The sequence below is a fragment of the Giraffa tippelskirchi genome, chromosome 10 (assembly GCF_054371585.1).
Source record: "Giraffa tippelskirchi isolate mGirTip1 chromosome 10, T2T-mGirTip1v1.2.pri, whole genome shotgun sequence".
Taxonomy (NCBI): domain Eukaryota; kingdom Metazoa; phylum Chordata; class Mammalia; order Artiodactyla; family Giraffidae; genus Giraffa; species Giraffa tippelskirchi.
Window position 1 is genome coordinate 92,793,434 of NC_137284.1, and position 25,434 is coordinate 92,818,867.

The following is a 25,434-nucleotide window of genomic DNA, read 5'->3' on the forward strand; positions in this document are numbered from 1 at the left end:
TGGGGGGGTGCTGCCTGGTTCCCCAACCCCCCTCCCTGGGCAGTGCCAGGAGGCTCCTGGAAGGACGGGTCCCTTACCTGCCGAGAGGAGGTGCTGTTAACGGGATCGGGCACCGGAGCAAGAAGGCTGGGCGGGTTCTTTCTGTGAACGCTATTCATTCCAGGCATTTTAGTGATTTTACAGGCTTTGCTACTAGAACTTGAGTTCTTACGCTTTTTTCCTTCTGATTTGTCAAAAGAGAGGGGCAGAGAAGACACAGCATTGTGTGAGGCCAGAGAGAGGTCCCCTGCAAGGGAGGGCACAGAGAGGGGACAGGAGTCACTGCTGCCGCCCCCAGAGCCCATGTGTCTCACTAGGTCCGTGGGGCCGCCAGGCAGCGAGGTCCGTCCTGAGGGCTCCAGTTTGGCACTGAGTGGGCTCACCCCATTGTTTGAGTTGTGCACAGACAGACTGTTATAGGGAGGGGCCGCCTGATAGGAGTTCAAAGCAGAACTGGCATTCAAAACACAGTTCTTTTTGTGGGGCCCTGACAATGGGGAGGCGAGGGATGTCTGCAGGGGTAATGAGGAGGAAGAGGAGGAAGTCGAAGACTGTGGCTTCCTCTTTTTGTTACTTGGAGACTCGTCGCTACGGGCAGACAGGTCTTTGACTTTTGAGGATTTGCTGGTTTTGGTTTTGGATGGCTTGTGGGATGGGGAAGCGATGACGGCTGGTATCGGGGACACGGCGGGTGGGGCCTTGAAGGTTGAGTCCATGATGCTGAGGGTTGCGGCCACATGAGGGAAAGCTGTGGTGTGTGACATGAGGGCGCTCGGGTCCGGCGATGTCACAAAAGCTGCATTTGAGAGCATGGCTGATGTCATTATGTAAGAAGAGGTGAGTCTCGAGCTGATGGGAGCTGAAGGAAGATACACAGCACTGGGGTTGCTGAAAGGCTGTAAAACGGATGCTGGAACAGGGGTGGTGAGGTGGGCTGCTGGCGAGGGCATGGGGCTATCTGCCGCAGGAGGGATCTTCCTAAACGTGAGAGAAGAGTGAAAGAGAAACAGTGAGAAATAGGTTTCGCATTGCTCCAGAAGCTCAATTAAGTGTGAGCATCAGGGCTACAGAGAAAACCCTGGTGGAAACCAGACTATGGAAAATGAAGCCTTGAAGGATGGCAAAATCTGATTTATGGCCCTTCCCTATGGCTTCCCCCCATTGCAACATCCGGCAAACTAGTTTTAATCACTTTCAGGTTTTCAGATCCTTTTCTCCATGCTTGGCTATTGGATAATGGCTGATTTGGGTTCCCGAACAAAAGGCAAATGTTAATTAGAATAGAAATCAACCCAACAGTATCCCCCTGCTTTCTTGCCCCTGGCAGTGATGAAGGTGATTTTTCATGAGAGGTGGTCATTTCACACTTAGGTCCTGGCTTGGAGAAGGGTGAGGACGGGGCTGTGCCACCTGCACGTGGGGGCCAGAACATCCCCCCATGCCCCTGCAGCCTCTGCCCCCCCCACCTCCACACCCTGCTCTTGACTGGGGTCACCCCTCTCCTCACAGGCCAGTCTGCCCCCGCATGTGCTCTTTGCAGTCTCCGGTTACCCTGTAGAGAGGCACTTCTACATTTGTTCCTCTTCACCTTGCTCTGCCTCCCCACTCACTCAGGAGCTGTCACTGGAGTATGGCTGTTCTTCAGCAGGTCTTCCCGTCCCCAGGTTAAGAAGTGGGGAAGGTAGAGGAACTCTCATAGATCCAGAGAAGGGGATCAGGAATTTCTAGTTTGTTCTGAAGGTAAATGCAGGAGAACACATGAATGGGGGGGTCCTTCCTGAAAGCTGGGGTGGGGGTGCCTGGGAAAAAACTCTCTGCCTCCTACCCTCTGTGGAGCCCAGGCCAGCACCAGGTAGAGGGTCGCCCTGGGAGTCCCCCTTCAAACTCCATCTTTTGACTCATGATGGAAATAGCTTCTGCTTCCAAGCTGTGGCCTTGGTTCATGTTGCTTCTTCTCTGGGGACCGGGAGGAGCCTGGGGTCTCGGGATGACTATGTCCCTGACTTTTCAGGAACGGATACAGACCTCAGGAGAGAGGATACTGATCTCAGGAGCCAGGTGCATATTTTCAAACAGGTTCTTTCCTGTTTCTCACCTTGCTCACCCCTCCCTGTTTCCATTGGGAGTCATTTTCCATGTAGCTGGGGCTCCCCAGAAATTAGGAACTAGCTCTGCCTCTTGGAAAGCAGCACTCGAAGGCAGGCAGGTGTGAGACAGTGCCTCCCTTCAGCAGCAGGACAAGGCAGGGAACTCTGGAAAGAGGCCCTGCTGGAGAGGACATGCCTCTCCTAGCCCTCCTCTCTCCAAGGATTCTGTTTTCTGCCTGCAATTTGGTGAGGCCCATGGCTTCCATCTCTAGGGTGGAATCCAGGGGGATCCTTGAATACACAAGCGCAGTGTCCTTGAAAACATCTGACTGAGATCAAATATAGGAGAAAAATGTTGCCAAACTCAGCGTGGCCATAATGGTGTTTGAAAAATCTATTTTCTCTCAAGCCTAAAGAGGGTAAAAGATGCTGTCAACACTAAACAAGGGCTCCATTAATAGTACTTGTTGCAATGAATGAATGACTGAATGAATGGATGGATGGGTGGGTGGTGGATGGGTGAGCGGATGAATTCTCAGCAGCAATACAACAAAGCATGCCAGCCAAGGACTCCCATAAATCAGATGAGAAAGGCCTAAACACACCCTTAGAACTGTCTGGCACTGCACCACCCTTCTCTAACAGCACCAGGGCCCATTTCTCAGAGGGTGCAATGTCCGCACACCACATCGTCTCTGCTGGCTGCTGCCTCCTGTGGTTCTCCAGGCATCCCACTCAATCTTTCCTTCACTCAAGTTTTGTACCAGCTAAAATATGGGTAGGAGTCCATATGGGCAGAGTTCTGGCAGTTACTTGTAATAAAAAGTTATTTACAAATACCAGATGGCTCATTTAGAGAGGGCCCCAATCGATGACCATAAGCAGGATCCATCTGAGCGTCCTGATCTGGTATTTCTCCATTACAGAGTCTATACTCAGGTTTCAGCCTGTGCTGACCAGAGCTGAAGTCCTCAGCCTGCTCTGGCTGACACTCAGCACTGGGATGGGCGCTATTTTTCTGCATACTTTCTACCTCTTCCCTTCCTCTCCCCACTCATCTTAAGTGGGTAGCAGAGGCAGGAGGGGCGAAGGGGCAGGGGGTGAAGCAGGGTGAGGGGCATGTGGCAGCTCACTGTCCCCAGGAACCCCTTCCCCCATGCTAGACAGTTCATGTGCTTTTCAGGTGCCAAATGGCAGTGGATTTCAGCTTGGTGGGCTGTGTCCCAGTTGCAGCTTTGCACGCTGGCCTAGGGAAGTCCCATACAAAAGCCCCCAGATGCGAATAAATTACAGTGCCCATCCTCCCCTGCCGGCTGGCACGGAGATCCAGATGCTGACCTGGCTGAAAGAGAATACTGTGTTGGCGTCTCCTGATGCAGAGTTAAATGCTTGTTAAAGAAAAAAGAGTCTTGGCCGTTCCTTTTCTTCCTAATGTCTTCCACGCCCCCATCGGCTGCCATCCCTCCAGGTTCGGGCCCGTCGGGGCCTGGGGTTTGGGCAGCGAGGTTGAGAGGGCAGCGGGGTGCTACGCTCTCCAGAGTTGACACCCAGGCAGCCCCAATGTTGCTCAGTGACAGCAGATTTGTTAGGCAAGTCCTGAAAAGGGGGGAGGGACCTGATGCCCTGTGGCTCGGGTTTCTGTGCCTGAGGAGGAAAGGAATATGGACTTGAGCTGACAGGACACCAGGCAGCGAAATACAGATCAACACATTCCTTCCACGTGTCCAGGATTAACACTTCCACAACACAGGAGAGCACAGAGCTGTGGGTCACCAGGGCCAGCCGCCATGCTGGGGGACCCGCGCACAGGGTTCAGTCACCCGACACCAGGAATACGGGAACCCCGCATGCAGCCTATCGTGTGCCACTCAGAAAGGACACAGGTAGAAAACGGGTGCCCTTGAGACACACTGGGCAGTCACTTAAGTGAGAAGAAACCATAAGCTTCTCTTGTGGCCCTTTCCTACTTCACAAGAAGTGTCAGTGTTTCATCCTAAGTCTGCTTGGAGAGCTTACAGCACACTCGGTGGGGCTTGCTTCTAGAAGTTCTGGAAGCTCTCAGGGCATCATGGGGAATAGGGGCTGAGGGGCCATCACCGTCTGGGAGAGAGGAGGCGACCTGGGAGCAGGCAGGTTTCGAATGCACTTCCCATCCTACCCTAGTACCTAGTACTGTTTCTCAGGAATGCCTTCCCGGCCTTTCCTGGGCTTCGCTGGGCAGGCTGAGGGGTTCGATGTTGGCTTTCCTGGACCTAGAGCTTGGGCCTAAAGCTGAGGGATCCACGATTCTACAGATTATGAGATCTTAAAAGCTCACCTTTGCAGGAGTGGGGGGGGCTGGAGATCGCCAGGGGGTCAGCCTGGCATTACCAAGTGTCCAGAATGGCAGTTCCTTAGGTGCTGTGCTTTGAGAGGACCTAGCATGTCACTCTGTACAACAGCATTGCATTTCCCTAAGTCAAGAAGGCTTTTTCCCTTTTTATGAATCTATTAAGATATAAATACATCGAGAGGTGTTGGAGAATAAAAGGACCATAGAGAAATGGGACATAAGTTCGGTTTAGGGTAGAGAGACGTATGTAGAGAGGTGAGGAGCGCGTCCTAGGGATGTGGGAAGGGCCAAAGACAAGCTTAACCAACTTGGTAACATGATTCTGGATCTGCCCTGTTGGCCACGTTGTGTAGTTTTTCATAGGACATTAAACAATTACAAATTGGTCAATAACCATCATGAAAGTTTTAGTATCAATACCTAGCATTAACATTACAAACAGAAGCATATTCTTAATATCTTTGGATAGTATTAGTCATGGCAAAAAGGCCCTTTAACACTGTTAAATAAACAAAGTCTTATCTAATATCTTTCCATTTAGTTAGAAGATAACCAACACAAAAGTTATCTCCAAAGAAGATAAAACATACCACACATCGTGGTTGTCTCTGAAAAACTACAGGCAAGCCACCAAGAGGGGCTGACGTTCAAGAATTAATCATGAATTCTGATTTTAGAATCATTTCATTCAATAAAAAGCCAACTAGGGACATTCATTTAGAAAACTGGGGTTCAGAGGGTTGTGGGGCAGCTCAAATCTCATATTGCACAAAAACTGCTCACTTACTTCCACATCTGTGAATTCAAGTGTTTTTCTACCATGGAGTTTAGTGCGAATCGAAAACGATCCCATCTTCTGTCAAACACATAGTACCCTCGTCCCATGAGGCGACTCCCAAATGAGCAAAACTGTGAGGGGGGAAAAAAAGCACATTTTAACTTTAATTACAGGTTAATAAGCTAATACAAGCCACAGAGAGACAAATAACATTTACATAAAAACACACAGGGGTATAGTTTTCCTCAAAATAAAGAAGCAAATAGTACCAAAGCCAAAAATATTTCTGTGTGAGATCCCAGATTCTCTGCAGAACCTCACAGGGTGAGTCAACAATAGTGACATTCAACCGTCTGTGGCACTGAGGGTTACCTTCTCTATCCCAGGGACTGAGCCAGCACTTTTAGTTGAAAAAATAAACAAACCAACAGTAGCCAGGACAATTTTTCAGCACCAGGGGCTGGTCACATCAGCCATCTTCTCAAGGAAGCTGGGGTTCCCTGCTTCCCATCACAGTAATGGCAACAGCTGGTTCTAAGGTTCTCCTGTTGACAGGTCATACCTCTCCTATCTGTGGTCACCAGAGCCACTTCCCTTCCAGCGGGGCTGAACCCCTTCGTCTCCTGGTGTCAGCCTCATCTCTGCTCCCATCCGCACTGCCAGGCTGCCTGGGACACAGCCACTGCCGCTGAGCTCACTCTCCTGCTGCTTCTCCCCTCTTCTCTGGGCTGTGTCCAGGTCTCCCCTCCCTCAGGGCCTGAATGAAGACCCCCCTTTCCAGTCGTCTTTCTCTGACTTACCTTGCCACTCTGAACTCCCACAAACCCCCATACACACTTCAGTACCTTCCACCTGGGAACAGCTATGTGGCTGTTCTACGTGACACTGAATGCTTCTGTGGCGGTCTTGATGACTGCAAGTGTCTAAAGGCCAGAGACCCCCATTGTCTTCTTCTTCCTCCTCAATATGAGGCTAGTAGGGATTTAGGCTAAAGGATGGACTATAGAGATAAGGTCCTACAGAGTGTTCAGAGTGAACTCACACTTTAAACACAGAGCTGAAACATGAGCAGTTAGATGGTTAATAAATGTCATTTGATGATGATGTTAGGACATCCAGAAGGCCAGCAGACAGAAATGCAAGAAGGTGACATTTGGCTGGTCAGAGCTCAGGCGAGTTTACAAGTGACTCTATAACTCAAATGCAGCTCCTCTCCCTCCCCCAGGCCTCTCCCAGCAGCTCCCTGGCCTCCGTCCCAGACACAGTGCTGGGCTGGCACTCATTCCACAAACGCTTCCTGGAACCAGTCTTTGGAACAGTTCTCAGGAGGAAATGCAAGACCTTCCCTTTGTTTTGTTTCTGCTTATGTTTGGGGGTCGGGGGCGGGGGTTGCACTAAAATCTTGCCACCCATCAAATCTGGTACTCCTGATGAAAAACTCTTTTCCGCACATTAAGTGCTTACTGGCCAAGCCAGAAAACATACAAAGGGAGTTCTCCCACATGGAAGCTGGTCCCCAACAGCATATAGGCACCGGTCCAGGTCCAGACATCTTTTCTTCCTTCGTCTCCTTGCTAAAGACACCCCCAACGAGGGTTCATCACAAAAACTGATTTAATGTATCAGTTGGCCATGAAAGAAAGGACAAAGCAAAGAAACAAATCCATGGCCTTTCCATTTAAATCAGCAAAACATGAAGGGCACACAAATCTGCCAGGCTCTGAGTTGAGCTAATCCACTGTAGCTTGGCAGCGTGTCATTTGGACAGAGATCTTGATGTGCTCCAGAGTCTGGCCTTCTGGTAGAGAGCCCTGTCTCACTTTCAGACTTGGAAGCTGGAGGCCTCTTATCTGTCTGTGCTACCTAGGTCTCTAGTTCAATAGAGATGCAAGGCTCAGCGCCCCAGAGGCTCCTGTTCTTAATCTCATATGGTGCCCCAGGCAGGGCTGTAGCTCCTTGCGGCACAGGCCACTGTGGCAGACCCTACTACTTGCCAAGCTCATCAACTGCCATCTCACCCCCAGCTCTCCCTGTTTTTTCCTAGCTAAGAGAACCATGCTTTTGTTCTGATATCTGGCATGGAGCAGTGAGCAGAGAAGGTGGGTTTCTTCCCAGAACCTTGGGATGAATCGTGGCTGGTCTCATCCTGTGTTTTGTTTTAGTTGCTAAGTCATGTCCAACTCTTTGCGACCCCATGGACTGTAGCCCACCAGGCTCCTCCGTCCATGGGATTTTCCAGGTAAAAACACTGGAATGGGTTAACATTTCCTTCTCCAGGGGATCTTCCTGACCCAAGGAACAAACCCGCATTTCTTGCATTGGCAGGCATTTTTTTTACCATGGAGCCACCTAGGAAGCCCCATCCTGTGTTCCTACAAGCCTATCCTCTGCCACTGATTGGTATAGGGGTGGCCATGTGACCTACTACTGGTGCATGGAAGGAAAGGTCTGCTGGGAGGGCTCATAGGAACATCATCTTCCCTAAGAAATGACATAAGAGCATCTTAGAAGAAGACTCCCTTCCCGTTGGTCCCTTTCCCCACTTTGTAGAATGCGACTTGGTGAGGATGTGACATTGGAGCTGGAGCCAACATATCCAGACCGTGCATGAAAGGTGAAAAGGGTTGGGGAATTCTCCCTCAGCAATATGACATCGAAGAGATGCAGAAACAAGCCTGGAACCACTCACCTCTAGAATTCTCATATAAGACAAGTAAATGGCTGATGAGCATATACGGTATAAGTTGAGTTTTCTATTACTGGCAGTCAGAAGCATTCCTAACTGTCCCTGTTTCTGTACTAGCTGAGAGGTTAAGTCTTAAGCTGTTGGTGAAGCACACTGGTAGAAGTGGGGAGGGAGTCCCTCTCTTGATGCAGGGTTGATTACACCTACACAGTCCATGCAATCTCAGTACAGTCAGAGCTAACCTTGAAGGCTTCACACTGGGACCAGAGCAAAGCAGCTATGGGGTCCCATGTTTCTGGCCTCCCTGAATTCGGCTCTGTTGATGGTAGCACCAGGCATTCCTTTTTTAAGTGCTCACAGGGCCAACACAAACAAGCTTCCAGCTGATGCTTCCTCATACCTCCCACCTGGATTTCAATAACCTTCTGAATTGTTAAAGTGGACTCTTCCAAGGAACGGGGGAGAAACTGACCTTTTCATTAACCTGCTATCATGCTGACATGAAATGCTTCCTTCTTTCCTACACACACAGACACAGACACACAGACACACACACAGAGTTTTGTGCCATATGGTCACACCTACTAAGAACAATAAAACTCAGAACCAACAGGGAAGAAAACCAGCCAGGGCTGGCACCTGGCACATTGCTCAGACAGACGGTTCCCAAAGCAGGTTAGCTAGACTGATTGTTGAAATCAGAGGCTGCCTTTCAGCTGGGCAAAGCGGGAAGGTCAGCTCCCCAGTGCTCTTCTATGAACACTGTTTCTCAAGCATTATCACTTCAAGGTGCACCATAAATTACTCAGGTGTTTAAAGGATTATGATCAGCTGGGTGCCCTTACCTTTCCTTCTGTGATTTGCAAGGGGATTTCTAAGGCAATCCAGAGAAGGCAATGGCACCCCACTCCAGTACTCTTGCCTGGAAAATCCCATGGATGGAGGAGCCTGGTAGGCTACAGTCAATGGGGTCGCTAAGAGTCGGACACGACTGAGCAACTTCACTTTCCGTTTTCCCTTTCATGCACTGAAGAAGGAAATGGCAAACCACTCCAGTATTCTTGCCTGGAGAATCTCAGGGACGGCGGAGCCTGGTGGGCTGCCGTCTGTGGGGTCGCACAGAGTCGGACATGACTGAAGCGACTAGCACTTAGCACTAGCACTTCTAAGGCAATCATTCGACCTCAGGGAAAGCCCTTTCAAAAAACACCGTCCTGGGAGGCCTCTGCTTAGGAAGGATGCTATCGGAGGACGTAGTCCCCTAAACACCGCAAAGCACAGGGAGAAAGAAATGCCTGGATGGAAACAGAAGGAGGCCTACCGCAAGAGGTCTGGGGTGGTGGGTGGAGAAATGACAGTCTAATAACTTCTCGGATTCATCGGTTCCGTCCATCTCCCCTTCATCACTCGACAGTCGGCTGGCGAGGTCACCTCCAACTGGGGGCAGAGGGGGTTCCGGAGTGTAGCCACTGTGATTTGAAGACGTGCTGCTGCTTATGCTATTTGCAGATGATGGTCTAAGGGCAAGAGAAAGCAAACAGAATAAACTTTTCTGAGGGAAACAGACCCACCCAGTTTCACGGAGCTCAGAATCAGATCAATTAGCCTTCCTGATACATTAAGGAAGGCAGGTCGATGACAGACCTGCACAAGGGAAAAATTCAGGCTGAGAGGGGAGGCAGCGACCAGCTCTCTATGCGATCGGGTGGAGCTGAGACTCTGCCCTGCCTGAAAGCGGGCACCAGGGAAAACTCCAACAGTGTAAGCGGAACAGAAAATACAAAAAACAAACTCATGTGGCAGAGAATTAATTCAACTTAAAACTAGTCATCTATGAATTCAGTTACAACTATTCATTCATTTGCATGTAAGGAATTTACAGTTGCCCTGTAGTTGCTTCTCTCTGAAAGCAGACCCTGATGGGAAGATCAACCAGATAAACAACCTCAAATCAGTCAACAAAATGTCAGTGATGACAAAAGACAGCCTTACAAACAGAGCTACTGAACTATGACTTTATGACACTGTTACCATACCTACAATGAAAAAATGTTTCGTCCCAGATGGGATCACAATTTCCCCACCCCGAAGCCAAGCCTGTTTCTTAATATCAAGTCACATGTAGTTTAATTGTATCTTCTGAGGCTGAATGTTTCCATTTAATTTTTGACAAGCCACTAGACCCACAGATTGGCATGGCTGACTCAACAGTAGGTGTTGAAGAAATATGTTTCTCAATGAAGGAGTGAATGAATTCCATGTGTATAAACAATCCAACAGATCTCATCCCAGTCATGGCTAAGCTTATAGAAAAGCAGTGTCACAGTAAGAGGCAGTACCAAGGCTTTCTAAGCAGTGAAAAACAAAAGAAAACACACCTCCGCATCAGGAGAAGAGTCAGAAGTATGGTCAAAGCTAGTTGTTAGTTGTTTTGAATGACCAGAGAGAAAGTCAGGGAGAAAAAGGTTTTAGAGAAAACCAAAAAATCAGGATTTTTTTTTTTTTGATGTGGACCATTTTTAAAGACTTTACTGAATTTGTTACAATATTGCTTCTGTTTTATGTTTTGGTTTTTTGGCTGTGAGGCAGGTGGATGGGAATCTTAGCTCCAGCATGACCAGGGATTGAACCCACAGTCCCTGCACTGGAAGGTAAAGTCTTAACCAATGGACTGCCAGGGAAATCCTCAGGATCTTCAAAAAAAAAAAGACAGGTTTTCTGCATTCTGCTTTGAAAGCTGCCCCATCAAGTAACATGAAGGGGCTTTTACTCATATACCTCTCTTCTCTCCCTCATTTTCACCTTGGACACTTTGTTGTTTTGAAATCTTTCTAGGTGTCAAATACCTGAGTTCAAACCAGATCCCCAAAGCACACTCACATAAAAACAAAGACACAAAGGTGGAAAAAAAATTGATAGATGAACAGATAAATAAAACATGGTATATCCACATAATGGAATATTAGTTAAGTCTCAAAAGGGAAGGAAATTCTGGCATATGCTACAGCATGGATGAACCTTGAAGACATTACACTAAGTGAAATAAGCCTGTCACAAAGGACAACTATTGTATGACTCCATTTAAACAAAGTATCTAGAACAGTGAAATTCAGAGGCAGAAAGTAGAACAGTGGTTATACCAGGTGCTGGGAATGCGGACTTAAGTGTTTAACGGTACAGAGTTTCAGGATTGAATGATGAAAAAGTTCTGGAGATGCATGGTAGTGATGACCGCACCACAAGGTCCTTAATGCCACTAAAAAAGATTTTTCTTTGTAAAGAAAAGCTGCTTTCCATCTTCATCTGGACCTTGTTTCTTCTGGATGTGCTGCAGCCATCTTGCTACAGACTTTGAAGATGGAGCCAAAAGACTGAAGAGGGTGGAATAAAAGGGCAGAGAAAGACAGCCAAGCCCTGATCTCTGGGACTGGCCCTTTCACCTCTGGACTTCCTGTCACCAGCAGTAAGAAATTTCCTAATTACTGAAGTGGTTAGTAAGCAAGGTTCTTTGTTACTCGCACTTGAAGTGTCCCAACAAGTGTGAACAAGAGATTTTAACCTGTTTTTAGGAGACAGACTGTAGCTGGAGAATGTTAACTGATGGGAAAGGGGCTGACCTACCACAGAACCCCGATAAGCAGGGCACCATGAGCAGCTAGAGCTGTAAAAGTCACAGATGAGGTGAGGACTAAACACAGCAGGAGAGCTGAAAGGCTTGGTATTTGCTTGTTGGACCCACAGGTCATCATTGTTACCTCACATAGCCAGATGACTTAGCACTGCCCCACCTGCCCGGTCCCCCGCAATCAACTCTCAAACAGAGAACATGAACTGAGATTCCAGACACGGGGCCACCAGCAGAGACTAGGAGGGAGCACAGGGCTAGAAAAAAGGGGGACTGTGGGCTGTCCCTGGTCAGATCCTTAACTGGCACTCCCGGAATGCCTATTGCCTGGCACATCAGCAGGCAGGATTCTTCCCTTGGGAAACTTAATGGCTGCAGAGAAAAGGGACTACTACTTCGCTTAAGTATCAACAAAAGGCTGACTGGTGATGTGATGACCTTATGGTTGACAGTCCCACACAAAGACCTCCAATCAGCTTATTAGAGTCTTTCTTTTAAAATGAATGGTTAGAAATCACCAAACATTCCTGAAACAATCTCCAACATTAGGCTGACCAACCAAACATCGAACACATAAACACATACATGAAACAAACCTGGGGGAAGTGAAGATAAGGGAGGAAAAGAAAGAAAACTAAGAAGTCTATCTTCAGAGATATTAGAATGGTATTACTTCTGCAAAAGATGGTATCTTGTAGAATATTATAAGAAGCAATCAGATAAAAAGAATTGGATCCTGGTGACTTCCTTGGCAGTCCAATGGTTAAGAATCCACACTTCCATTGGAGAGGGCAAGGTTCCCCTAGTCAAGGAACTAGGGTCCTGCATGTCACATGGTGCCATCAAAAAAAGAAAGAAAAAGTAAAAAATCAGAACCAGATCCTAAAATTTAACAAGCAAATCATAAATTATTTAATATGCAGTTTTAAAGGTAAAGTAAAAAAAAAGTTTTTTAGACAGTGGAACAAGAGATTGAGAGACAACAGGAGAAACGAGTAAGAGAATGAAAAGATCAGGGCAAAAGGTCCAACACCTAACTAATAGGAGGTTAAAGAGAATAAAGCTAACAGTGGGAATAAAATTATTTAGGATGTAATAGAAAATATCCCAGAAACAGGTGTTTCCAGATTTAAAGGATCTACTGAGTACCCAGTCCAATGAATGAAAAAAGACCTATATCAAGGGTGATCCCTGGGAACTTTCAGAGCCCCATGCTTCAGAAATAAAAAATGGAATCAGAATGATATTGAACTTCTCAATAAAAATCTTTGATGCCAAAAGTCAATGGAAAAACTGCTCTCAAAATTCTGTAGGGAAATAGTTTTCAACCCATTTATACATTCAGGGAGATGATCAATTAAGTGGGAGAGTAGAATAAAAACATTTTCAGGTGTATAAGGATTCTAAAAATTGACTTCCCATGTCCCTTTTCACAGGAAGCTAATGGAGAAAACGCTTCATCAAATAAAAGAGCAAACCAAGAGAAAAGGCAGCAAGAGGCCCCGGGAAAAAGGTGCTCTAACAGAGAGGGTAAAGTGAGCTCCAGGATGGAAGGAATTACTGTTTTTCACTCTCTTTTAGGACTGTTTGGTTTTGGAACAACATGTCTATATTCAGTTCAGTTCAGTTGCTCAGTCACGTCCAGCTCTTTTTGACCCATGAACTGTAGCATGCCAGGGTTCCCTGTCCATCATCAGCTCTCAGAGCTTGCTCAAAGTCATGTCCATCGAGTCGGTGATGCCATCAAACCATCTCATCCTCTGTTGTCCCCTTCTCCTCCTGCCTTCAATCTTTCCCATCATCAGGGTCTTTCCAATGAGTCAGTTCTTTGCATCAGGTGGCCAAAGTATTGGAGTTTCAACTTCAGCATCAGTCCTTCCAATGAATATTCAGGACTGATTTCCTTTAGGATGGACTGGTTTGATCTTTGCGTACTCCAAGGGACTCTCAAGAGTCTTCTCCAACACCAAAAAATTAAGTTTCATTAAGAAAAAAAAAAAATATGGGGGCTTGTGTGGTAGTCTAGTGGTTAAGAATCCGCCTACCAATGCAGGGGACAAAGGTTTGATCCCTGGTCAGGGAAGATCTTACATGCTGAGGAGCAACTAAGCCCCTCAAGCCACAACTACCGAACCCACATGCTGCAACTACTGAAGCTGTCATGCCTAGAGCCATGCTCAGCAACAACAGAAGCCCTGGCTTGCGCTGACTACAGAAAGCCTTCTGGAAGCAACAAAGACCCAGGGCAGCCAAAAATGAAATAAATAAAAATAGAAGAGTTAACAATTAAAAAAAAATAAAATATATTTCTAAAAAGAAAAAAAACCCTTTTTAATGGTTGAAACACTCAATAGTAAGTTCCGGGACTTCCCTGGTGGTCCAGGGGTTAAACCTCCATGCTTGCACTGCAGGAAGCATGGGTTTGATCCTTGGTCAGGGAACTAAGATCCCACATGCCATGCAGCATGGCCAAAAAGGAAAAAAAAAATTAGTAGATTCCAGTTGCCAGACAAAAGAGAGGAGGCAAGGGCAGGAGAATCATGGAGATTCATGGAGCATGAAAACTGCGAGTTCCAGAGCAGAAGCAGCTCTGAGAGCAAAGAGAGGAACATGAAGGAAGGATGCCAGGCATATGTGTGCACGTGTACAAAGAAGGGGCTCTGAATCCTTTCCTTTTCAGGCCTGTGTCACTCAGGGTGTGCGCACCCTCCTGGCAATGATGGAGTGGTGGATGCTTTCAAGACCTCCTTCCGGCTCTGACTGGTGCCCTCCAGGGTGGAACTTGGAGGGATGGAGTGTGCTGGAAGCAGCCTGTGTCTCTGAAAAGCCAAGGGTTGGTGAGGGTGACGGGGACCAGGGATACTGGCCATGAGAAAGTGTGGAAAAAGTCTCGCAAGTGTGTTAAGCTGCTGTCCAACCTTTCTTCCTCAGTACTACATCACACCTTCCCTCTCCACTTACCAGTTTGGTCTAAAGACAGTGCATATGATGATGGTCCCTGTCCAGTTCCCCTCAGGGAAACTTAAAGTCCCCACCCCCACCACTCTGAGGAAGCACAAGCATCAGTCAAGTGCTTTGGGGAAGAACACAAAGCAAACTGACCTTAACTGAGTCCCTAGTGGTAAAGAATCAGCCTGACAATGTAGGAGACACAAGAGATGCGGGTTCGATACCTGGGTCAGGAAGATCCCCTGGAGTAGGAAATAGCAATCCATCCAGTATTCTTGCCTGGAAAATTCCATGGACAGAGGAGCCTGGTGGGCTACAGTCCATGGGGTCACAAAGAGTGGGACACAACTGAGCACACACACACATAATATGTGTAGGCATGTCACATATATTTTCTCATCAGAGCTACCCACTGCCTTAGGCCTGTGTAACTATGACCTACATTCCTCAGATGAGGACACTGGTTGCCAAGCTAATAAAAAGCGGAAATGAGACTTGGTCTGTCTGCTTGATTTTAAAGCCCGAACTACTGAGAAATGGGTAGGAAAAGCCCAGGGACAAACCTAAGTCAAGGAGAGAAATGGATTCCACTTCGGTGATTATACTATCAATGAGTCACGAACTGAAGTAGCTTTCACTGCAGACTCACCTCTGCCCCTTCTCAGGTTTCTAGGACCTTCTGCCTCTTTCCCCGCTGCCTTCGTCAGTCTGAGATTCATTGGTGTTTGCCATTTTATACTTTAGGGTGAGATGTGTGTTCATCTATGAGACAGAGGGGAAGGTGCCCAGACCTTGTCAGCACTGACTTCCATGGCTGACCTTTCCTCCCTCCTGGGGGCCAGAACCTGGCTTGTTAGAGCCCAGCTCGACCCTCTGCACCTCCCCCTGCCTTTCCAAAGAGTCCTGATGGCTTTGGTTGGCCTGGTTATCCATAGCCCTTGGGCTCTATGGTGAAAACAAGGTGTTCCCTTAGAGTTGGGGGCAAGAAAGCAGAGCATATAGGTATGTTATCCAAGGGCCCCCAGGTTGAGGGACAGAGGCCAGGAGGATGGGTGAATGGAAACCAGGTCACTCCTAGGCCTTCACTGGCTCCCACTGCTTTCCCACTGACTACCATGGCCCTTCCTACCAGCTACCGTCAACTGAGTGCTTATTATGAGCTTGATACTCTCACTTAATTTTCCTTAGCTCCATTTGACAGATAAGCAGTTTGAGGCCAGAGAGGCTGAGAGACATGACCATGTTCATTTAGTTAGCAGACAAGGAGTTGATCCTTGCACTATCCAATCTTATTCCAACCCTTGCTAGTTGACTTTTACTTTTCTAATCCTAGACTCAAGTTCCCTTTTTAGAAACCCCTTACAAGAATGGGTTGCAATTCAAAAATATGAGAACTGGAAATATTTTCAAGGTTACCAAAATGATACTTAGGAAGTAAATGCACACATTGTTAGCATTTCCTACAAGAGAAATTCACAATTTGGGAGGGGATTATCATAATTCCACTCATGAGTCATTCTTTTGGTCAATTATAGATAATGAGTGTGATTGAAATATCTATTATATCATCAGTATGAGGGAAATAACGGTTTTAAGTCTTATGTGAGTACATTAACTTCTGATCATGCCTTTTCAATCTCTGATAGCATGGGGTCTTGTTTGAACCTAAAATAATCGAAAGAGAATGTTATTTCCCACTAACTTTGGAACAGAGTTCACCCCTGAGTCTTTTGGTGCCTTGAAAAGCATCCTCAAAAACTATTCTCTTACGAACATTTGTAACGTGCTCCTTGGCCTCCCTTTTCCTTTCAGAGACATTCTTTTTGCTGATTAGCCTCACCCTCTCTCTTTCTTCTGTTTCCCTAAAAGAAAATAAATACCTGGCATTTCTCTATTGATAAATATTCCCCTGAAAATTAAAACAGAAAGAAACAGAAAGAAGCAGCTCTTAAGGTCGCCTGTTTTCATTTTTTAATGGCTGTCCTTGATTTCACTGCTAAGCCAGGTACCACTGCTTGGGTGTGAAGTGCCTGCATCGGTCAAAATCGATGGAGCAATGTATAATAAAAGAGAATTTTCAGGGGCTTCCCTGGTGGCTCAGTGGTAAAGAATCCACCTGCCAGTGCAGGAGACACAGGTTTGATCCCTGGTCCAGAAAGATCCCACATGCCATGGAGCAACAAAGTCTGTGTTCCACAACTGTTGAGCCTGTGCTCTAGAGCCTGGGAATTGCAACTACTGAAGCCCGCACACCCTACAGCCCGAGCTCCACAATAAGAGAAGCCACCATAACGAGAACCCCACACGCTGCATCTAGAGAGTAGCCTTTGTTCACGAAAAGCCCGCGCAGCAGTGAAGACCCAGTACAGCCAGAAATAAGTCAATAAAATAAATACAAAGTGGGATTCCCTGAAGTTCTTAGTGAATCCGAGGTGATCCCTTAGATGGGCAGTGGGTTCTGGGTACATGTGTGATGAGAGCAGGGCTGAGATGGCTTCAGGTGGAGGCAGGTTTGCTTTTATATCAGGTATCATGAAAGGTTTTATGGGAATAAAATAATTCCATTGCCACCAAGAAGTATGAAAGCTAGTGTATATAGAACTGAAGCCCTGTCCAGAAGTTTGGAGTAGAACTGTCTCCTCAACTCTAAAGCAGGGGCAATCTCTTTCACCAACATCTGGCATTACAGTGAGAAGTCATTATAAAAGGATCTTGCAAAATGAGGGGCGGAAAGGAAAGTGGCAAGTAAATGGATGAAGACAATGGCTCAACAGTGGTTATGAAGATGGGGATGTGTGGGCGCTGACTCTGTCTGACTCCATCTTCCCAAATGTCTGAGGCTAAGGTTGGTGATTCCAGAGGAGGCTTCTGGCTGTCAAACTGGTCAGGTTTGCGCCAAAGTGGAAGGCACAAGACATCCTGGCAGGTCAGTAACAATTGTCATCAAATATTTGCTTTTACTTTAAAAATAAATTCTATCCTCTTCTTCTATAACTCTATTCTCTTCATGCCTGCTTGCTGACTGGACTACTCTTTGAGACTCACGGTGTGTGCATTAAAAATCATCAGAGGTTATCAGTATCTGCACTTATACTGTATTATTAATGTTTCCCTTTTATGATGTTGTGGATATGTGAGTCTTATCTTCTGAACTCTAAATTCTTGAAAAGCAGGATCTAGTTTCACTAATCTCTGTGCCTCTGCCTAAGAGTACCTAACATAGTACCTTGCTTATGGAGCAAGCACTCAATAAATATTTCTCAGTGAGGGCTCCCAGTCTTATCACCTGGAAATCGTCTGTGGCTCAATACGGCACTCCACTGCCTGTCAAAGCACACACGTGTGGATCTTAAATCACTCTAAATCCAAGTGGGTTTTTTTTCTTTTCTTTAAAAAACTGAAGTATAGTTGACTTACAATGTTGTACCCATTGTTTTCTATTCTTTCGTTTCCTCCCAGGACAACCAAAGAAAATCTCAAAGAAGTAGGTGAGCTTTCTCGGTGTGAAGGGAAATTTAAGGACAGACAGCTCCATCACACCAAATTTCCCTCCACCCTGACCACTGGAAAGTTGTGGGGAAAATTCACAAAATATTGTAACAAATGGGCTCTGCTGCTGTGCTGACTACCCTCCTCTCTACAAGGCTTCCCTCTAATCTAAAAACCCAGGCAGCCATGGGCTTTCCCTGGTAGTCCAGTGGATAAAACTCTGTGCTTCTAATGCAGGGGGCACAGGTTCAATCCCTGGTCAGGGAACTAAGATCCCCCATGCTGCATAGTGTTGCCAATAGATAAATAAATAGTTACTTATTGAAAAAAAAAACAAAAAACAAAAAAACACCAAACCGAACAAACCCCAACCAGGAAGTTGCCTGGTGGTTGAGTGTCACTTTCAGGTATTTATTTCCCGCTGACTCTTGCTCTGTGGAAACACATGCTGTCGGATTTGGGTCTGTTATGAGGTATGACAATGATGGCAACGATGGCCATAGTGAGCATGAGAATGGTGACAGTAATAAAATCCACCGAACACTACGTGGCAGACACTGGACTGAGCCCCTCACACCCATTCTCTCATTTCATGTTCACAACTGCCTCACTAGGTAGGACCACGATGACTCACAGGTGATCAGACCACACTGGACCCAGCCAGGCAGTCACTGACCATGGACTCAAGGCTTCCATCGCCAAGGGAGGACTTACCTAGGAAGCACAGAGTTGGGTGGCCTGGATTTTGCAGGGGATGCGACTTTAGGTTCTGGGCCCAAGCTCCCTGAAGGTCCCGGCAGTGAGTCCTGCGCTGGCCCGGGGGGATTGGGAAGTACTTCCCTTGCCGAAGTCAGGAGATGCTCTTTATTTTTAACTTCTTTTTCCCGGGACTTGGCTTTGTGTTCCGCCAGGAGGAGGTCAAATTGCTTCTTCCGGCCTGGGACTGCCCTCCGATGGCTTAGTGAGTGAGTCTAAGGAGAAGAGAGACGGAAAGCACAGCCTCTTTGATCAGCACATAAACCTGCTTCCCCAGGCCCTCCATTTCAGAAACTGCAATTCATGGGAATTTAGAGGTGCTTGAAAAGTCAACTTCAAGGCAACAGCTCCTGTTCTGCGGCTGGGAAGAGGCAGAGACCACACAAAACGCAACCGTGCCCTACACTCCTGGCGTTAAGGAGCCAAAGCTTCCTCCGAAAAATGGCCAAAGATGACGAGCTTCAGCGCTGCACCCCTGAGGACCTCCCTGACGACAGGCACCGGTGAGGACGCTGGAGTTAATCCAGGTGCAGATGGGAGGCTCGCTTTGGCCCAGACACACAGAGACACCAAGCGGAGAGGGCCACGGCCTCCGTCCCAAGAGGCACTAGCAGTTCAGTATGAAATACGGGGCTGGGGGCTACCCACGGGTGGCCGCTTCGGGTCAGCTGTCCCCCGGCCACCCCGGTGCGGCCGGATCAGGGGCGCGGCGGCTCGTCCTCCCCTCCGGGGCTGCCTTTCAGGGCGCTGCCGCCGCCGCCGCCGCCGCGCTGCTCCTGCATACATTAAAACGTAGCAGGGTTTAGAACCGCCTGTGAGTGCCTATAAATACAATTTACTGTCTGGCCTCACAAGTAACAGGGGAAGCCTATTTTTTTTTTTTTTCCTTCTTAAAAAGCCAGCCAGCTTGAGGCAGGCACTCTGCTACCATGGAAGAGAAGAAAGCATTTCCCTTACAAAGAGCAGCTGGGGGTCGTGTCGAGGCTCCACACCCTGCCGTGTGCAGAGAGTGGCATGCAAACATTTCGACAAAGGCCCCAGCGAGAGCAGGAAGTATTTTTTATGGAAAGAGAAATACCTTGCAGGTGAGGGATCTTGTGCAAGGTTTCTTTGTCTCGGGATCCAATACTCCACAGTGTTTATTTGGGTCAAATTCTCTCTCTGGTTTAAGAAACAAACAAAAAATATAAGAAAAAAGGAGACTAAATAGGATTTGGCATTAAGACTACATTTTAAAAAAAATGCACATTTGCACCAACAAGTGAGACATTGTCAGGCAATCTGTTTTTTTTTTTTTCCCTCCAACCGGCTGCCAAAATGCTTCCAGAACCGCTGGGGGAAGATGGCGCTTCTCTCTGAACCCAAGAGTTCCCACGTCCAGCTTTGGTGGGGATGTGGTAGGGATGGGAATGCACAAGGGGAGAGGGCGGGTGGGCAGCACAGGGAAAGGAGCCACGTGGTTCTCAGGCTTTATTTCACTCCGAACATCTATCTCCCCAGGCACCTCTGGGCAAAGCTGGCTGCAGACGGGGCAGAGCCACTGGAGGGCCCTGGGGCCACTTTCTCCCCTGTGGTAGCTCCAGGAATACATCACTCCCCCACACTGCCCTGCTTTCCTAATAGTTTGAGCCATTTGAGTGGGAAATTATTCCTTGACATGTCAGTGTGACCTGCCTCTCTCATGCTTTGGAAAGTCCTCAGCACAAGGCCTTCCATGCAGCCTTGCTGCCCGGATTTCCCCGATTCAGGAACATGTAGACAGGGGCAGGTATGGGCTTTACGCTGAGGCTGAACCTGCAGGTGTAGAGAGGGCAGGGCCTGCTGGCCTCACAGTTGCTCTGCCCCCGGCCTGGAGCCTGGTGCTCCAGAAGGGAATGAGTCAGGCAAGCAGTCCCCTCGGCACAAAGGATGGTTGAGGGAAGCAGGCTTTCCCCAGCTCCTGCCTTTCCACTGGAGTCCTGATGGCCCCTGTCGAGGTGACTTCTAGGGAACCTGCTCTTTTTATGCTCATTTTGGATCCTTCTTCCTTCTGGGCTACAAAAATGTTCTCCTCCCCTAGAAAATGGACGGTTGTGAGACAACCTCTTAAAGACACTGCAAGCTTTATAGTTCCACCTCTTGATGGCCTGTGCCATTTCCGGAAGACACCCAGCAAGCACCTGAGTCCTGCAGAGCAGGAATGACACGGTTCTTCTGGGCATTCACAGAGATGGGCAGCAGTGCGGGTGGGTGGGGAGGTGGATGGGTGGGTGGAGGGGCATGTATAAACTTGGTGGCATGTCTCCTTCAGGGCCTCCAATGGCTGCAAGCTATAAAGAAGTTACCTTGCCTGAAAAACTGTCTGAACTTGCTGGAGTAAAATCTGACCATAATAAATGAATGCATTCTATTTCTAAAAGAAGGTTTGGGAGCTGTGGGGTGGTTGCAACAGTGGTGATGATGATGTTTGCAATAAAACCATTCTCAGATCCAAGACAGATTTCCTGCTTGGCTATCAAAATTCATCCTGCCCCTTTCTTTTGCTTTTGTCTTCTTTTCTTAAGCTTCATTTTTTAAGAAGAGAAAACTGTTAGGCCTGGAGATGTTTGCTTCTTATGAGCCCTCTCTGCCCACCAAGGAGGGTCTGGGTGCCAGGCCCCAGGCCGCCTGGTGTGAGTTCCTTCCCTTGGGCCTGGTGAAGTCAGCCCCGTGCCCAGATCCACACCAGCACTCGTGTTGGCCTGGAACTGAACAGGTTGTTTGGCTGGGGGCAGGAGCTGGCTGCCAAATGTGAAAGCGAGAGAGAAATAAGCAAAAGACCCAATGAGACAAAACCACCAACAAAATGCAAAACCAACAAACACACACAAAAAAATCCCTAAACAACTTCAGATTAAGGTGCCGGCTGGAAGCCACAGTCATGCTTCTGTCAGGACGAGGGAGCCCAGCCTCACTGCGCCCAGACAGATCCACCAGCTCGTTCAGGAACACCACCTCCTCTGCAGAGTGACAGTGACCTTTCTCTGCAGGAAGAGAGCTGGGTGCAGGGGGCTCTGTCCACACAGAGAGGCCCCCCCCGCCAAAGACAGTGACAGGCTCTGCCTTTCTTGTGGGACAGTGGGTGAATAGGACATGGAGAGATTTTCAGGGTAATATAACTGTGTCATTTGAATGCTTTGGGCACAGGGTACTTTTCAGACCCAAACTTTTTAAAAGTTATAGACATAAGAGAAAACCTGAAATACAGATAAATACAAAGTAAAAAATAAAAATGACCCACAATTCTTGGGGGCACTTATGTTCACGCCAGAGGACACAGCTTCTATCTCACAGGGCAGTTTTCTCTGTATGGTGGACCCTTGAATAACTTGGGTTTGGACCGAGCACAGATATTTTTCAGTAGTATATACTGCAGTACTACACGACTGGAGGTTGGTTGAACCTGCGAATACAGAGGAACCGCATACACAGAAGACCTACTAGAAACCATATGAGGATTTTCAACTGCGTGGAGGGCTGGCACCCCTAATCCTTGCATTGTTTAAGGATCAACTGTATTTTCTTTTTTCTGGTTAACATCTGATAAATGCCCAGGGTGTATGAAGAAGTTATAAAATTTATAGCTTTTCTTGATCTTTTGGAGAAACTAAAACTGCCAGATTTCCTTTCACAACAAACAAAAAGCAAATACCATCCACTTGGGGGACCCGAGGGCCAACCACTGACTTAAGGACTGGCCATGTGCACCTTTCTGGGTATCTCCTGAGTGCCTACTCTGACAACCAAGTAGATTGCAGAGAGACCTCTCAGCACCCATCTGCTATGCCAGTCCAAGTGTTCCCAAGTGGGAATTCCAGTCTGCTTAAGTGGGAAAGGCATCTGTAGCCCCAGACCACAGAATGGACCTGGAAACCAATGAGACCAAAGGATGGAGATGAGCAGACAGCACCAATGTGACTGCCCCAAGCCTCCCCTGAGCTACCGGGAGATATCACAGTGGGCTATCCAAGTCTGCAGCCCTGAGACTTTTCAGAATCTAGAGGCGGTTTATCCTGTCAGAGCGAGGACAAAACCCTCCGAATCCACGGAGTGCTGTGGGGGTGCAGAGCTTCCTGCCTTGGGAACACCAGGATAACTCCTGCTAAGTGCTGAGCTAACTCAGCCCAGCCATCATCAATCTGGCCCGGGATTAAGAGAATCAGTTCTCCCTTGCATTTTGAGATGGGAGTTCCTGTTTGTAGGTAAACTCCGTGTTCCCCTTAAATTGAAACAGACCTGCTCAGTTATATGATCGCATCACTCCCTAGTTCTGGATGCGACTCAGCTGTGGTCTGATCATGAGCCAGACTCAAAGAACACAGACACGTACCTGAAAGTCTCCTGTAAGGCTTGTTGTTGTTTTTGGTGCCGTTTTGGTGTTTCTTGTCTATGGTGGTGGACAAAATTCCTTTGCCATTTAAGATCTTCTCTGGGGAAGGTGGCACTGACTTGGACATCAAGACCGGCTTAACGACAGGCGGGGTGGAGACAGCAGAGGATGAGGTGGAGCAGGAGGGGACCGCAGGAGTGGTCGTAGAGTTCATTTTGACATTGGCACCATCTGCCTTCACTAGGTTAGGAATTTTCTCTAAACTGACTACGGGAACCGGAACACTGAAAAATAAATGAACAAACACACACACAATTGCCTTCTTTGATACATCTGGTCTGCTGAGAAGATATCCCTGCTTATCGTTATCAGGACACTTCCTTATCACTTATTTATACTCCTCTTATAAGTGAGCAGCAGGATTCCAGTTTTGATGGGAGGGAGATGCATGCCTCAGAAAAGACTGACGGCGATGTGAGGTTGGCATGATGCCAGGGATGGCATCAGTACTGACTGATTACCTCCTGGATTGGTTGTCCCCATAGATCCTGTCGCTCCCCCATTCCTCTGTCCCCTTTGTCAGCAGTTTCCAAGACAGCACCTTGGGCAGAACAGGGTGCCTGCTGTGAAGCTCAGGAAGCGGTGCAGTCTGTCCCTGAAGACGGTGTGCCATGGAGCCGCGTGCTGAATCACGCCCCCTCCCCCGCTGCTCGGCTGGTCTCCCCCCCGGGCGACCGGGCCTGACATCTGCTCAGCTTGGAGTGCTGACAGGCTCACAGTACATGGAGGCAGGGCTATGGGCCAGCGGGCCACACTCAGCGCTGTCAGAGGACTCCTGGATCACTCATGTCCCAGGGATGGGCCGCCATGGAACATTATCTAATATTCCATTTTAGGCAGCTAGTTATGTAAATAGGCAATTCTCAAGGCTGGCAGGTGAGAGGATGAATTTTAAGAAGACAGAGCACAAAGGTATATGTTTGCTCTTCAGAATCTGTCACTCTAGCCCTGCTTCCCTGCCATTTCTCCTGTAATGGGTATGCATTTGATTTCTGTGCATTTCATACTGGAAGACCCTGTGTCTAGGGGGTGGTGGAGGACTCCTTCTCGGGGTCTGAAAGGATGAGATGAGATGAGTAAGCTTTGCTTTGGTTCTTGAACTAGATTCCCTTTCCTCCTTGCAGAAGGGCGGAATGCAAACACTTCAGCACCCTCAAGTCATCTCTGAGCTGAGAGTGTAGCCGACTTAGCTCTCTGAATGCCAAATGGGCTAAACTAGGGCTCAGACATGCCTGCAGACAATGAAGGGCATGAAAGACATGCTGGTTTTGCAGGGGAGGAGTCTTATCTGTCCTCACGGCTGGCTGGTTTTCCCTTCTCCAAGATTCATTCACAGATCATTTCTTTGATCAATTTGTTCATGAAATTATTTCAGCAACCCCCTCAGCCCTTGTTGTTGTTGTTAGCCCTTGCCCCTTTTCTGACTTTGAAACAGGATCCTGGATGTTATTTATAGGCCTTTGCCAGTGAGAAGGGCACTCAGTGGTGGAGCACACTGCTCCCAAACCTCAGACTTCACCCCAAGACCACGTGCTTTCTTGGCGTGGGGAAGCGTGGGGTGGGACCTCAAGCCCCACGTGAGGGGAAACTGCAACAGCAGCTTTAAGTAAGACACCAAGTTACTGACAGTTCTGTCTTTGATCAGCGTCTCAATCACTGAGATAAAGCTACACTGCCACCACTTTCTAGTTAATGGCAATTCTCAAAGCACTCATCCTATGGCTGAAGAACAGCACAAGAAGCCCTTGAAAAGTCAACACACTAAGAAGCTGCAAAAGAGATTGCCTGGTGCTGCATTCCTGACTTCTTCTAAATGGTAAAATACGCGATGCTGTGGGATACTAAATTCTTCCAGGCTCGTTCCTTCACTCCATTTTAAAAGGTACAAATTACAGAAAGCAGAGTGGTGAAGAGGTATCTGTATACCATGTTCTTAGCAGCATTATTCATAAAGGCCAAAAGGTGGAAGCAACCTTAATGTCCACTGATGGATGAATGGATAAACAAAATGTGGTAGATACATAGAGTGGAATACTATTCAGCCTTAGAAAGGAAGGAAATTCTGACACATGGATGAAGGTTGATGACATTATGCTAAATGAAATAAGCAAGTCAGAAAAAGATTACTACTCCATGATTCCAATTGTATGAGGCACCTAGAGTTCAAGTTCATGGAGACTGAAAGCAGAATGGTGGTTGCAAGGGAGCTGTTGTTTAGTGGGTATTAAGTTGCAGTTCTGCAAGCCTTTTTACATTTAACACTCCTGAACTGTACATTAAACACG

General features: G+C 47.6%; 1 protein-coding gene across 15 annotated transcripts in view; it reads right to left on the bottom strand.

The window, feature by feature from the left end:
* Positions 1-25,434, bottom strand: part of ATXN7L1 (ataxin 7 like 1) — a 255,418-nt gene that overhangs the window by 4,663 nt on the left and 225,321 nt on the right. For 9 of the 15 annotated variants that reach the window (XM_081535891.1, XM_081535890.1, XM_081535896.1 and 6 more), the window contains 7 exons: positions 23,090-23,373; positions 19,820-19,902; positions 18,700-18,956; positions 9,244-9,439; positions 5,246-5,367; positions 3,465-3,770; positions 78-1,017 (listed from right to left, as the gene is read on the bottom strand). In XM_081535891.1, the coding sequence (XP_081392017.1) occupies positions 78-1,017; positions 3,465-3,770; positions 5,246-5,367; positions 9,244-9,439; positions 18,700-18,956; positions 19,820-19,902; positions 23,090-23,373 (2,188 nt within the window). The remainder of the gene's footprint in view (positions 1-77; positions 1,018-3,464; positions 3,771-5,245; positions 5,368-9,243; positions 9,440-18,699; positions 18,957-19,819; positions 19,903-23,089; positions 23,374-25,434) is intronic. The other 6 variants (XM_081535893.1, XM_081535892.1, XM_081535901.1 and 3 more) reach the window with 1 other exon arrangement.